The 16,301-nt window shown below is 27.0% G+C and overlaps 1 protein-coding gene across 2 annotated transcripts in view; it reads right to left on the reverse strand.

The window, feature by feature from the left end:
- The window catches only part of LOC147806146 (N-acetylglucosamine transporter UNC93A-like), a 51,633-nt gene that overhangs the window by 13,986 nt on the left and 21,346 nt on the right, over positions 1-16,301 (reverse strand). The window contains exons 2-4 of one of the 2 annotated variants that reach the window (XM_087150296.1): positions 12,342-12,492; positions 10,411-11,532; positions 851-1,118 (exon numbers count right to left, since the gene is read on the reverse strand). In XM_087150296.1, the coding sequence (XP_087006422.1) occupies positions 851-1,118; positions 10,411-11,493 (1,351 nt within the window). In that variant the 5' untranslated portion in view covers positions 11,494-11,532; positions 12,342-12,492. Of the gene's footprint in view, positions 1-850; positions 1,119-10,023; positions 11,533-12,341; positions 12,493-16,301 lie in introns of both variants that reach the window. The other variant, XM_087150295.1, reaches the window with a different exon arrangement.

Here is a 16,301-nt window from a genome sequence, read left to right on the forward strand (position 1 = left end):
AAAGTGGATAATTATATGTTGCTTTCTTGTATGAATATAATTGTATGTGATTGACTTCAGAAATTAATTAGGCCTAACTGTTATTTTTAAATTTTATTGAATTCGTCATTCCCTCACTAGTGTATAAAGTGAGGGAATGACGCTGAAGTGAGGGAATGATTCAAGATGAGTATATTATAAAATTTTTTTTTGTTCAATCGTGCCAGCCAATTTTATTTACCAAACCTGTAAAAAATATTAAATATATAAGACTAAATTATAATAAATATTAGATATACTTAGTATGTTATCATTTTCAAACTTAAGGTAGATGTAACTTAGATAAAAACATGTATTAAAATAAAATATCATTCCCTCACTATTAGTGTCATTCCCTCACTTTTTAAATAGTGAAAATAATTAATTTACTTATTAATTAATTTGAAAAATAAATTAAGAAATTTATAAATTAATTTATTAAGTTATTAAATTAATTAATTAATTATAAATTAATTAATTATAAATTAATTATTTAAAAAATTAATTAATTTAAATATTAAGTATAATTTATAGGATATATACTTTCTTTATAATGCCATTACATATTTCTATTAATATAAAAAGTTTCAGAGCCATTTATTCACTTTACTTTTTTGGGATTTTATGAACTGAAAAATGACTGTTTTCGTGAGAATGACCCATATATAAAATTTTGTATATAATATATATATATATATATATATATATATATATAATTTTCAACGCTTTTTCTCACGGTTTATTATTATTTTTCTTCTTTTCCCCTTTTTTTCATTGTTCCGTAATTTTTTCCGTGTTTTCTCTACGTTTTGAATATATATATATCAATTACCTTTTATTTGGCACCACATAATTCCTATAATAGCTCCCCACATAGCAGCAGCGACAAACATCATTGTCGGCTCAGTTGAATCCGGGATCCAATATAGCATTCTAACGAGTAAAGTAAAGTTGAGAGCTGCAGCAATTGCGATAAATACATATCTACCTACATATTTTTCTACCAAAGCATAGAAACCGGAAAACAGACATATCGCACATCCTGCGGATACCATGACTAGAGAAATATGCTCAATTCCCCATGCACAACCTATGAAGTCCTAGAAAAATATAAGCAAACATGTATTAATTCGTACAACTTTATTTATTGCAACAATAAGCAATTTGAGTGTAGAATAAAGTGTCCCTTGGAATGTGAACTGTACTTAGGAGTTTTAATGAATATTGAAAAATCTCATTTGTAGGTCATTTTACTTGTTCTCAGCAACAACGTAAGCATCAGAGAAACATCCAATCTTAAATCTAATATCTTTCCTACTACATAAATATATATATATATAATTATTTTTCCCCCCCTTCCTTTTTCATATGCCTATAATTTTCCTTTGTTTTATCTTCATTATATATATATATATATATATATATATATATATATATATATATATATATATATATATATATATATATATATATATATATATATATATATATATATATATATATATATATATATATATATATATATATATATATATATATATATATATATATATATATATATATATATATATATATATATATATATATATATATATATATATATATATATATATAATGAAGATAAAACAAAGGAAAATTATAGACATATGAAAAAGGAGGGGGGGGAAATAATACTTAAAAAAATAACAAACGACTGATTTAAAAAAAAAAAATCAATTTTATTTTAAAAAAAACCAGAAAAAAAAGATATATTCTATATATATCATAAATATATAAATTCTAGAAATATTCTATATATTATAAATATATAAAAAAAGAAAAGATTCTGATATTGTATCAATATAGCCAAAGCAAAATATATTAATACAATAGTGTGAGGAGCACTCAAAAAAATTTTTTGCAAATATTACAACAAATAAAATAGAACACAATAAGTAAAAATAACACGTAAAAACAGAAAACAAAAGAAAAGAAAAAGAAAAAACAGTATAAAACAAAAACAATAAAGCGAGTAGCGAAATCAGATGTACTTACATGAGCGGGAAATTTTTTTTAAGAATAATTTGAAAATGTTTTCCCAACAAGATTGCCAGATTACAAAATATGAAAACAAAAGAGCAAATTAAGTGTAACTAAAGGGTTTTAAACTGCCGTTCTTACTGCATTGCTGAAGTGATTTGTTATGCTGTGTATTGATTTGTTAGTTACCAAGGATGGGCCCGAAATGGATGTGCGCAAGGTAATATTATACTGGATAATTTAAAAAAGTTTACCATAAATAATTTTAGAAAATAGATATTTATTTAAGAAAAAATAGAAAATTGAAAATAGAAACGTAAATTGCCTGTTTTGCAAATAATTTTAGCCACGGATTTGCCCAAAATGGATTTGCACATGGAAAAATTATATAAATTATCAAAGAAAAAAAATTTTCAATAGATAATTTTAACACGGATTTGCCCGAAATGGATTTGCACATGGAAAAATTAATAAAGAAATTTTTAGTAAATAATTTTACTCATGGATTTGCTCAAAATGGATTTGCACATGGAAAAATTATAAAAATTAGCAAAGAAAAACATTTTAGTAGACACTTTTAGCCACGGATTTGCCCGAAATGGATTTGCACATTTAAAAATTATACAAATTAACAAACATTTATTTAGTAAATAATTTTGGCAACATATTTAAACAAATGGATTTGCACATGGGAAAATAAAAAAAATAACAAAGAAAATGCTTAGTAAATATATCCACAAAAATATACGATTAATTCAATGATTTTATATAAAATTTTACTACTTTAGTTGGGTATCTATTGTTTTTTATCAAATTTTGAAAGAGTTTATCGATTTGTTTTTTGGATAAATAAATATTACTACATATTCTTTTAATTCTGTTCACTTCATCAAAAGTGGTATTTAAATAGATGCTCCTAGAAACATTAGAATTCCAAGTAATTAGTTTATTAATATTAAAATTAAAATCATTTCTTTTATCGTATAAATCAACAAAGCATATATTTTCAACTTTTACAATACCCAAACCCAAAAAATTGAAATTAATAATATCATCATCATTGCGAAGTAGGATTAATTCCTCATGGTAAATATCATTTAATAAAATACAGTCAAACCCCGCTATAGTGAACATGGTTTATAGTGAACTCCCGGTTATAGTGAACCAAATGTTCGGTCCCTTGCCTTGCTATACACGCATAATGTCATTTTTTGTGGATATAGTGAACCAAAAAAGTGAGGAAGTTGGATATAATGAACTTTTTCTGTCTTCGACTGATTTTTTTCTTCATTTTTTTTTTATATTTTTAGGGATTATAAACTATCTAAATCTGAAGTTTGTAACATATGGAAAAGTAGGCAATTAATAATTTCTGCTCATGAAAAAAATTTAGATGGCAGAATAAGTTGATCAGTTTTAGATGGCAAAATAAGCAGATCACAAGGATGATGAAGAAGCATTACTGAAGTGGTTCACCATTCGAAGAAGCCGCAATTTTCCTGTATCTGAAAAAATATGGATGAATTTGCTAATTGTTTTTATGAGACTACTTTCATGTGCTCGAATGGCTGGTTAGACAGGTTTAAAAAACGGAATAACAGAAATTCAGGAAAAATTATCTGAGGGTCGGGAAGTGTTTCCATAACTGATGTTGAGGATTGCTCATCAGCTAAAGATTACTAATTTATTTGTACGCAAGACGAAGAGTAATGAAAAATAACACATTTTTTGCTGCTACATAATATTTTTCGTCATTTATTTGAATAATGTGCAATAAAAGGGAGGAGTTGGTTAAATTTGTTAAACCATTGGTTAAATTATTAACCATTGGTTAAATTATCTTCGTAACGGATATAGTGAACACCCGGTTATAGTGAACCGAAATTTCGGTCCCTTGAAGGTTCACTATAGCGGGGTTTCACTGTAGTAAAATCTTGTAAATTAAAGATAATTAAGTCATCAATATATCTAAAAACAAAGTTAATACTAAGAGTATAATTTTTTTCATAAGAATGCAAAAATAAGAGAAATGAATAATTAGATCCTTGTGGAATTCCATCAATTTGAAGAAAAATATCCTTGCCGCTGTAAAGATAATTATTAAAAAGACAAAAATTAATCAGAATTTCCCAATAATCAAAATTGCAACAAAGGATATTTTTAAAATCATAGTAATAATTCAAAAGGACATCTTTTAGTTTAGAAAGGGGAATGCTATTGAAAAGATCCTGGAAATCAAAAGTCGCAATAGAATTAATTTTATTATGCTTAATGAAATCTAAAATTGGTTTAATATTAGTGATAATCCAAGAGAAACATTCTATAGAAATATTGTTAATAATTTTGTTTAAGTAGTTAGAGAAAATGGTGCCAGGTTTAGTTGAATAAGTATTAAATCCACATGTGCAGCTCTACATTTTACAGGAATGTTATGAAATTTAAGACTGATAATAAAGTAAGGAAATTGTATATTGCTAATTTTAATTTTTAATCTCTTTTAAAAAGCTAAAAAAATTTTAATGACGATACTATTATTGAAATTACTAAGTTTAAAATTTTTACTATTTTTTAATTCCGTATTTAAAAGTTCAGCATAGAATTTTTACAGAATATAGCATAATTATTGTTAGCTTTGTCTATGGGAGTAATTACGGAATTTTTTTGAAGTTGCTTAATTGATTAAACAATATTAGAAAAATTTGTTGGATTGTTACTCTTATATAAATTATCCTTATTATTAAAAACAAAGTTTTTAATGTAATAATAAGCACCCCATTTCCCTTCTGTTAGCATACCTAAAGGTAACGAGAATCTATTTGATATCTTTAAGCAAAAATTATTGAGATCATTAAGAAAGTATATTAGAATTTTATTGATTGATATATGGTAAATGGGCCTAAATTTTGTACCTTTTATCATTAAATTCCTATGCATATATATATATATATATATATATATATATATATATATATATATATATATATATATATATATATATATATATATATATATATATATATATATATATATAGGTGGTTATCAAAATAATGGAAACACCCTAGATTTTGAATGCTTGGGAATTGCTGTTCTGCCGTAAATGTTCTCTTTATGAAGGCATCTCCTAACTGTAATTGTTGACACTGGAGAATCTAGATGCTGATTGAGTTCTGCGGTCGCTTTGGCTGCAGTTGTTTTCTTTTTAGACATAACAATCCGCTTCAATACCCGTCGGTCACTTTCACTCAGCTTCTCCTTCCGTCCACTATTTTGCTTTGCTGAGCTTGTCTTTCCGCGCTGTGCGTATGCTGTCATGACTTTAGGCTCCGTACCTCTAGAAACGCCTAAAAGCTGGGATGTTTCGGTCACTGTTGCTCCAACTAGTCGGAATCCTACAATTTGGCCTCTCTGAAAATCTGTGAGGGCTGACATTTCACGCTTTTGACAAAAAATCAAAACGTAGACAACTCTGCTAAAGCTCTCTCATACCAACTAAAATATGTACTTTTTATATTAAAAAAAATGGAAGCTAAGATTATATTTTAATGCTTCTTAAGAATTCTTAAATGTCCCTTTTATTCACAAGTGTTTCCGTTATTTTGATAATCACCTGCATATATATATATATATATATATATATATATATATATATATATATATATATATATATATATATATATATATATATATATATATATATATATATATATATATATATATATATATATATAACATAAAAAGCTTCAATTAATCCTTTTATGTTAGTTTCTTTGCTATAAAACTTCATCCTAATTAATTATTCTAAACGAAATACTTTCTCACACTTTTAAAAGCCACATCCTGTTCTTAAATCTATTTTTGGCTCAAGTATGCATTTAATTAAGAGCAGGACATTTTTCCCTTTGCTCTGTGTGGGAAACGTTCGATCTATTTCATAAACCAATAGCAACTACTAAGATTTCCCTCTTTCCCTAAATTAAGACATATTACGGATTTTACTTTGCAAGATTTTCCCTAACATATAACCAAGGAGCGCAACTTTTCATGTGCACTTTTTACTCATTCTCATGACTGCTCTTGTCTAATAATTAATAAATATATTTTGTACCCTCCTTCCCGACCTATGACCTGTTTTAATCCTTCCACTCGGCAACGACGTTTGAAATTTTTTTTTCTTGAAATTTTTATTTTCAGTGAATTGATTGTCATAAGAAATGTTTCGAGAAATTATTTTCAAATTTATTGTTTTATGTGTTACAGCTTCTATGATTTTTTGGTTAGTAGAATTTATATTTCTGTTTTACTATACTGTGTAGGGGTAAGATGAAAATGCCATTTAAATTTTTTTCTCTTCGTAATGCAACTGCAATAATTATTGAAATTCAATTTTAATATATGAATGCAATTACGGTGTGGCAAAAATTAAATTAGGAAATGTTATAACTCATACAAATAGTTAGAAAAATGAACAAAATATTTGTTGTTAGAATTTGAATTGAAGAGTAACCAAACATTAATGCTTGAGTCCAACGTTGGTAATTAGTTCAAAGCTCTGTTCTAGCTCAGATATGTCCATAATTAAACAAAGTCTCTTATTGCTGAGTGACAATTCCAGCATACAGATAGGAAAATGATCAAACACAAATTGAAAAGTATTAGTAACCAAATTCACTTCAAAAACACGTTAGAAATAGAAATAAAATATTTGAATTTTCTAACAATTGTGACAAATTAAATTACCAATTAACATCTCTGCACAAAAATTACTTTAAAAAAATATCCGAACTAAAATTCTTGAAAAAAAAATTATGTCCAAAGAGAAAGGTATAAATGAAAAAAAAAAAAAGAAATAAAAGGTAATTTGCAAATTAACCAAACTTGCACTTCAGATTAAAAATAAGGAAAATAGCTAGATCAGTCAAAAATTAAAAATTGATTTACCTTAATACCATATTAAATTTAAATGTTTGTTTTGGATTTCAATTAGCGATTGTGTTATACAGGTTGTAATGCAAAATCTGAGAAGACTGATCATCTTTTCTGATTATAAAAGCAATTTGTCTTTACATATTTCCTGAAATCCGGGTTAATAATTGCAATAAAAATAACAATAAAGAAAAAGTATAAATAAATATAGAAAGTAGATAGAAAAATAAGAGAGAAAAAGAGAAGAAAAAATGTTACAAAAGGCAAATTTTGGACATAAAAAAAAAAAAAAAAATTCAAATAGCAGAATCTAAAATGGTCTTGTGTTTTCTAATATTCTTGAGACTAAATATGATAATGGTGCGTAACATTGTCAAAAATATGTTGACAGAATTGTGCAAATCCAAGAAAATTAATAAATTCCTAACTTCAGGTGATTTTGAAAAAAAAAAATTTCAAATATTTTGTTATTAAAGTGACAAAAAATGAAAGGTAAATAAAGTGAAATAAAGACAATATTGAAATCTTGGACTTCAGAATAACAACCACTGTGTCATTTTTTTTCAGACAAGGTAAACAATACTCAAATCTAATTTCAGATTGAAATTTTTCCTGTAAAACTTTTTTTTGTATTTTGTGTCTTACATTTTAACTTACACATTTAAAGAAATGTTTATTATTTTTTATCATGACTGAAGAGTTAACTTAAATGGTGTTTTTATGAAGAATACTTCTTATAGTGAAAAAGCTGTGTTGTGATCTTTAAACAAAATACTTTTGAAATTGAAAAAGCTGTTAATTCAGAAGAAAAAAACTGTTGAAAATGAAAATTTTAAATTTGCTGATAAAGCTACTACAGGTTTTTGATTATGTTAAAATTTTTACAATGAGAACATATGTAAATGTTTCATAATTTATATTACTTTTATATATTGTTACCATTACAAATTTGGTTATTTTATTTGTACTTCTATACCATAGGGAAGATTTTGCAAATGGATAATTTCAAAATTTTTGGATTCTAATTAGACAATTTTGGCGAAGGGGGATGTGACATAAAAAGCTTCAATTAATCCTTTTATGTTAGTTTCTTTGCTATAAAACTTCATCCTAATTAATTATTCTAAACGAAATACTTTCTCACACTTTTAAAAGCCACATCCTGTTCTTAAATCTATTTTTGGCTCAAGTATGCATTTAATTAAGAGCAGGACATTTTTCCCTTTGCTCTGTGTGGGAAACGTTTGATCTATTTCATAAACCAATAGCAACTACTAAGATTTCCCTCTTTCCCTAAATTAAGACATATTACGGATTTTACTTTGCAAAATTTTCCCTAACATATAACCAAGGAGCGCAACTTTTCATGTGCACTTTTTACTCATTCTCATGACTGCTCTTGTCTAATAATTAATAAATATATTTTGTACCCTCCTTCCCGACCTATGACCTGTTTTAATCCTTCCACTCGGCAACGACGTTATATATATATATATATATATATATATATATATATATATATATATATATATATATATATATATATATATATATATATATATATATATATATATATATATATATATATATATATATATATATATATATATGTAAATACTTTAATAATATAGCTTTATACTTAGATTAATACTTATAGCTTTATATGATATGGTTTTGTTTTCTTCTCTTTTATACGGTTTTAAATGTTATTGCGTAATATTGCATGTTAGTTTAGCTTTTGCGAACACATAAAATATTTAGAAAATACCATTTTACTAGATTTGAAAGCAGCTAATGACGATCTCTTTTCCTTTCTCCATCTGAGTACGAGTTTTTCTACTTTTTTATTTATTAATTAATTTGTCTTTATTTTCCATTTTTCTTCATTTATTTAGTTGTTATTTTAATATTTTGTTATTTTATTTAAATTTATTTATTTTTTATTTTATTTTACTTATTTTTTATTTATTTATTTATTTATTGAGTCTTGGTATCTGAATTTGACCTACTTTTGATACATATTTTGTAACGCTTTGTGTTACTTAAATTTCTATTTACATTTTGGGCTTGACTTTGTTTATAAATTTTCTTTCAGTGGTTTAAAAAAAGATAAGGATTACTTTAACATAAATCTCAAACTGAAATAGAAAAATCGAAAAAGCTAGAGATAAATAAGAAATAAATAAGTAATACACAGGAAAATGCTGTTATAAAGTTTACTATACTTATGTAAATAATCGAAGATGATATGTGGTTTTCTTTCTTACTTAAAAAACCCCATCATATAATTTTTCTATCCCATCAGAATGCTTCAACAACAATGTTAAACAATTTAAATTTTTTCTTTTTCAATTTAAAATCCATGGAAATACACAGATATGTAATCAACACATTACTATTTTAATTATCCTAATAATTAATAGTTTTAAAGCGTAAACAGTGTAAAAATACTTTTTTTAATAATGCTTAAATTTCATTTATTTACTTTTCTCGCAATGTTTGGTCGGAAAAAATAGTTAAAATATTTTTCCTATGTATTTTATTACCACTTTTTAATTTTTTTCCCTTTTATTTGGAATGTGGCAAGAAATCATCGAGAAATCAAATTTAATATGAATAAACTTGTACGATTTAGGGTTTCAACTCATAAGCGCCGTATTACAGCTTCAGGTAATATGAATAACATTTGGATTCATTATGACCCAAAATTTCATGCATTACCAATAATAAACAATTTATATATCTACATATTAAGCAGAATGTATTACAATAAAATTATATTATTTATCCCTGCATAGAGAAAAATTCTAGTAAAATTACTGTACTATATGGAAATGACATTTCTGATTCAAAAAAAGAGTATAACTCAGGGTAATTATTTCAAAATATATGGTTTTTAAACTATTACTTTCATAATTCTTTTGTTCATGTGGTAAAGGTTTTCTTGAAATTCAAGTAGTTTTTATATGTTTGTCTGATAGTTAACCGCTTTCTTGTAGTTTTGACGATACTTTATTTTTGGTGTATATTAATATTTTTGAATTTCAAGAATTATATAATCACCTTTGTAAAATCTCCTGTAGCAAACGCTTCAAAAATTCCCAAACAAAAGAATATCGGTATAAGAAGAAGCAGATTTTTGTTCCTATGGAGTCTGAAGGTCGTCATAGCCATATTCAATGAAAACTTCACTTCACCACTTTTGTTATTTAAATTGTCTAGGAACAGCAATGCAATCAACGCTGAAAGAAAACTCATTATCACATACACTGTAGTCAAAATATATCTGGTTTCTTTTCTCGGCTTTTCTAGATTATGCAAAATGCAGGCTGATTCCATGCTGCAAAACCCTGAACCACACACGCAACTTGAGTTGAAGTTGTATTCTCTTTGTATAGAGTTTCTTTGAAAAATGAAATAGGATATAACACTACACAAGATGTGACTTACCTGATACACGCAACCGAAAAATCCGAAAAAACGTGATGTTGTAGTCTCTAGTATTTTTATTGCTTTATCTGAAAACTGGAAGTTGAGGACAGGTAAATCTTTTTGCTCATTTTTAACAACAGTTTCTGATTTTGTTCCTTCTTCAAGAACTGAACTCAAACGGGATACTCCGGAATCAAAAATCCGTTCATGTCCAGACTTATTTGATAAATCACTGCTTTTATTATCTGTGGTATTCAAGGTTTCTGTAGTAGTCGAGGTTTGTTTTGTTCCATTTCTTAAAGAACCACAGGTTTCTTCCAGAATGGTTTGGATTTTATTCTTCCATACCTCCTTCTTTTCTTGTTCCATAAAGCCTTCTTCAAGTAATTGACTCTTGTCGTTGCTTGAAGCTCTCAGTTTCAACGGTGATCCATGCGCAAATTCAATTAATGCAATTTCTTTATCTGTATTAAGTGCACCAGCTGGAAACGCGCCATTTTCGCCAAACAAGCTTTGCTTGGTAATGAAAATACTATCCTTATGCTTCCGAACACTGCTATAAAATTGTGGACTATCACTCAAATTATTTTTCAAAGTATTTTTTTCTTCAGTAGAAGATTCTAGATTAAGATTCTGAGGATCGTTTCCAGAGCACAAATTTGCGTACAGAGAAGACAAATCATTCACATACGTGGAGAGGGAATTAAAAACAAGAGAGGATGCAAAACCAGCAATTATAGAAGCTGGCATCATCACACCAAATACAGGGTAGTAGTTTGAAGACAAATAAGGGACATACGCAAACATGGAAATCACCAATACAAGTTTACTTCCGAATTTCTTAATCAAGTATTTTGGTAGAAACAAGCATGCAATACAGCCACATGCGTACTGCACAGCAAAGCAAATAAGACCTACTTCTTTATTCATTGTACTTTGTAGGAAGGCTAATCCACCAGAGGCAGTGAACGATAACAGAAACGTAAAGCTTACCAACACTAAGTTTTTTATAATTCCTGCTTTTGTGAATTCATTAGAGTTATCAGGTTTTACATTTTTATCGGTGTCTTTACTGATTGCTGTCTGTTGGGATTGCTCCATATTTAAATTCTGCTTTTTGTTAACACAATGTCATATTTTCTGTAAAGGAAAAGAAAATAATAATCGTTATTGCACATAATTTGATTTTAGTTAAAGTTTAAGCACTTTCAAATTTTTGTAAAAAACATCGAATATTTTATTTATATAAATGTTAAGTAATAGAAATTCATTTTACTCGAAAAATTTATAAATAAATGAAATATAAAGTTTAACAGTTTTAGAGTTGTTCGATAGATGTGTTCCTCTTAGTTCAAAGCCTTTCTCTGTAAAAAAATTCCGGATACAATTCCGGTAAAAATTATCGACACTCAGTGTATGTTAAAACAGTTCTCACTGTGAGTAAGCTTTAAGTAAATAAGCAATAGCACGCTAAATATCCAACCTATTATGCCATTAAAACTTTATCGTTCTTGGTAGCCGCAGTTCCTATCGTCACAGAAATGACATAAACATTCTCTCCAACTATTGATGGTCTAATTTCTTTAATGATCGTTGATCAATTCAAGTTGATCAACCATCAATTGATCAATTTTACCAACCAAATTGTTTTATGTTATTATCACTATTTCTATTGTTTTCATAATTATGTTTTAGTTTTATATTAGAAAAATTTTACTTTATAGATGTTATTTTAATAAATTTTTAATGATGGAAATATTAGGGACTGTAATTTCTTGGAGGAGGATGTAGGTTTTTAGAATTAAAAGCTAAAACAAGCATCTAAGGTCATTCTTGAAACTGATAAACATTAATAACAAATTTTAAAAAACTTTTCTAAAACTTGAAATAAAAAAAGACGATTAAACTATGCATTTTCAAAAAGTAAATTGTTACATAATAATACTTACTTTTAAGTGTCTTGAAATTAGTTTCAGCTTAAATTAGTTTTCGACTATTCTCGTCAAAACATGCACTATTGAGCATTTAGTTGATTTTATGAAAATGCAATAATATCTCAGGAATAAAATATACTTGATATATCGATCTGCACATTAAAACCTAGAAAAGAAATTTATAGTGTTACACCTTAAACCAGTAAAGTCTTTTAATGAAAAATTGCTTAACTGTTTCTCAGAAACATATTTTTGCTTTTATTCATTTATAAACGAATAAACGAATTCGCTATAAACGAAGATATGCCAGAGTAGATAAAGAGTGAATTGGTTCATCATCTTCTGAACCGAATTTCTGGGATCTCTACACATATAAAAATTTAAAAGGAACCAGGAGAAGAGGAAGATTTTTTTCATCTCATTGGCAGAAGGTGGACAAAGTAATATAAACATTTTTATAATAATACATTTTTATAGTTCATGTTAACATTTTTATAGTTCTTCACATTTCTCAAGCAATTCGCGACCGCAACGAACTATAGGGGGCGTTGTTGTATGAGACTAATACCTGCGATTTCTATATGAACAGTCAATCAGTTACACTAGAGACTTCGTTAATGTAGCACGTAGCATTGCAACGATCCTTCTTTATTGTGGCTAATTAAATTTAAAAAGAAAAATGCTTGATATTCTTTCTTATGCAAACGAAAACAAAATGGTATCTCTTTTTATTAGAGAAGGAATATCCGAAACACATCGGAAAAATATTTGTACATTAACAGAAAAAAATATGCATATTCTTATAGGAGTTAAGACCTAATGCCCGAGCAATAGTATTACTAAATTTAATGATATAACATGAAAGGCCCATTTAAACTTTACATTCTATAGTTTTAAATATCATATTACTTCAAAAATTAAAATGAACAGAAAGTATACATAAACCTTATAATTTTATGAAATTTAATTTTGTAAAAAAAGTTCTTTGACAACAATTTTTATCAAAAAATTTCAAGTTTCAATAAAAAACATAATTTAGAAACTAAGAAACGTAAAATAAAGAATGCTGACGAAACAAAAAAACAATTCTTTTTTGTCGCCATTTTTAGTGCTACGAAAATTCGTCTTGGGATTTTCCAAAAACAAAACAAGATGCAATTTTATTTTTTCAGGAGGGAAAGATTTTACCAAAAAAAACGAAAATGTACCAATTCCCACATGATTGTCGCAAAAAATTATGATTTGTCGCAAAAATTTTAAGTGTAGTATGGCGGCACTTAAAAACCGCCAAATCTGTAGCGGCGGTGGCGTTAATACGTAAGTACCGAATTTTTATTCTATACTTTTCTGAATCATATTACTTCAAACATTAGAATATACAAGAAGTATACATAAACACATAATGTTATACCATTTAATTTTTCAAAAAAAAGTATTTTGACAACAATTTTTTAAAAAAATTATGAACTAAAGAACGGAAAATAAAGAATTCTTAGGATAAAAAACGATTTTAAGAATTCTTTACACTGAAATAAAAACTTTCATATTGTTTCTTTTTTTATTATTCTTATAGTTCTTAATCAGACGTAAAAACCATTCTGTAGAGAACTATCGTCAAATAAGAAAAAAAAATATTTACAAGCAAATTTTTTTATTATAAAAATCATAACACTCACCTGTTTTATAAATCCGCAGAATTCCAAATGAAATATTCTTCGTTTGAAAATTTTATTTTCTAATAATATATGCATAGATTATCCCTTCATTACTTTTAGATAACATACCACACATCAGAATTTTATAAATGTAAGATCTCGATATGAATTTGAATATGTAGCTAAAAACAGAATAGCTGAATTCTAGTTGAAATTATTCCTTCAAAACTAAAAAAATAATTACCAAGAAAACGATACAAATTTACTAATAATCAGCACAAATGAATCTATTTCAAGTAGTTCGGATGATTCTTTACTGTTGTTTTACGAATAATATAGATACTAGAGATGTCCAATATTTTCTGGAACAGGTATTTGGAACCTGTTATTTAATCATACCTGTTATAAAAATAACAGGTTACTTCCAAAGGCCTGTTCCAAAATACTAGGCAAAAATTTTAATTCAATTATCTTGGCAAAAATTTATTTTTCTACTTTTTTTAAAAAATGCTAAACTGTTTTTTGGCAATCTTTGCACAGTTTACAATGAGAAAAAAAAATCACGTTTTATTTATTATTACAGGGCCGTAGCCAGACATTGCGAGAGTCTATACAAGTTTTGTATTTCTAGTATTATAATTTTTTTAGAGCTGTTTTAAATTTAATAATTTAACGAGTATAGATCGCCATATCTCAAGAAATTTTAAAGCTAGTTGGAAATATTGATCACACAATTAAAAAATATATTTATCCAAAGAAAATTGAATGTAAAAATTAATTTTAAATAATTATCTATTATTGTTTGTTATTTAAAATTAGAAGAAAACTAAAATTTAAGCTATGTAAATTTTACATCATTTTTGTGCAATTTTAAAATGTAAAATTTGAACATTATTGATCAAGTCGTTTCTAAGTTAAAAAATTTCAAAAAGACATGACTTCATTCGAATTTTGCATTGTGTCATTTAAAATTACGTAGTTTAAAATGATACATGAGTTAATGTGCCTTGGTATTCAAAATTGTGTCAACCATTATTAAACAAATTAGTATAAATTAAGTAATAATTTCAAAAATACATTGTATTTCTCTTAGTTAAACAAATCTTATAACAATGAATAAAAATTTTTAATTCGTTTAAATTTTTTTATTTATTATTATCATTATTATTATTATTATTATTTTTTTTTTTTTTGCATGGAATATGTAAAAAGTAAAATTAACAAGCCTAAATAGAATTAAAAGGAAAAACAAATAACCCAAATTCAACGAACAAAAGATCGGTTTAGTCAAAGAATTTGACTTATTATAGATAGCATTTAAAACGTGAAAATCCGATCAATAGAACAAAATGTTTTCAACAGTCTTTTTTTTCCCCTCCCTGTAAGTGTAAGCATGATATTTCTAAACTTAAAAGCAATTTATAGACTTTAAAAACTGTTTACTTGCAGCAGCAAGAATTAAAAACTTCTCGAGTGAATAGCATACGTTGTAGTTCACTTATGTCGCACAAGAGCTGCACAATGGGCTATTGGCGACGGTTTGTGAAGCATCCCTGAGGATGATCCGAAGACATGCCATCACAATTTTGATCCTTTGTAGAGGGGATGGCATCCCCGCTTCGGTAGCCCGACGACCTGCACGCGAATTGGAGCACTTTACGGTAAAACAGTTTAACGAGGACCCGTACCGCACACCCTCGGTCCCTACGCAGACTGATCCAAGTGGTCACCCACCCGCACTCTGACGGCAGCCAGTGATGCTTGACTTCGGAGATCTGATGGGAACCGTGTAGCAGAATTTAACGATCAGTCCACTGCGGGACGTGAGTAGCATACGATAAGTTTTGTTACGTATATGTGAAATTATGGTGAATCTCAATATCTGTGTTTTCATACTCTAAAAAATATAAGAGCTGTAATAGAAGTCATAAATTTTAGTTCCAATAAAACTAGATGTCGTTCTATAAACTTAAATATTAATTCCAATCATAAATTAATAATAGTACTTAAATTTCGTTTCGCTAAAATTATTTTGCGCCCGAAGTAAATCATCAAATGCCTTTTTTTTTTTAATTTCACTCCTAAGGAAATGATTATTCTGCAATTATATTGTTTAAATACGTTTAGGGTGTCTTAAATTTCTTAGTAAAAAAATAGAGTTTCTATGGTTTAAATTTAAAAAAAATTTAAATTATTGCTAGTCCACTGCTCGCCCCCCCCCCCGCTTGTGGTTCTACTTCTGTGTCTTAACAACCTATTATTAATAAAACTACCACCTAATATTTTAAATATGCTATATCGGAACAGCCTGTTATTTTTA

This window comes from Parasteatoda tepidariorum, chromosome 8, assembly GCF_982258835.1.
Source record: "Parasteatoda tepidariorum strain Cologne lab strain chromosome 8, Ptep-v5.0, whole genome shotgun sequence".
NCBI classification, from domain to species: domain Eukaryota; kingdom Metazoa; phylum Arthropoda; class Arachnida; order Araneae; family Theridiidae; genus Parasteatoda; species Parasteatoda tepidariorum.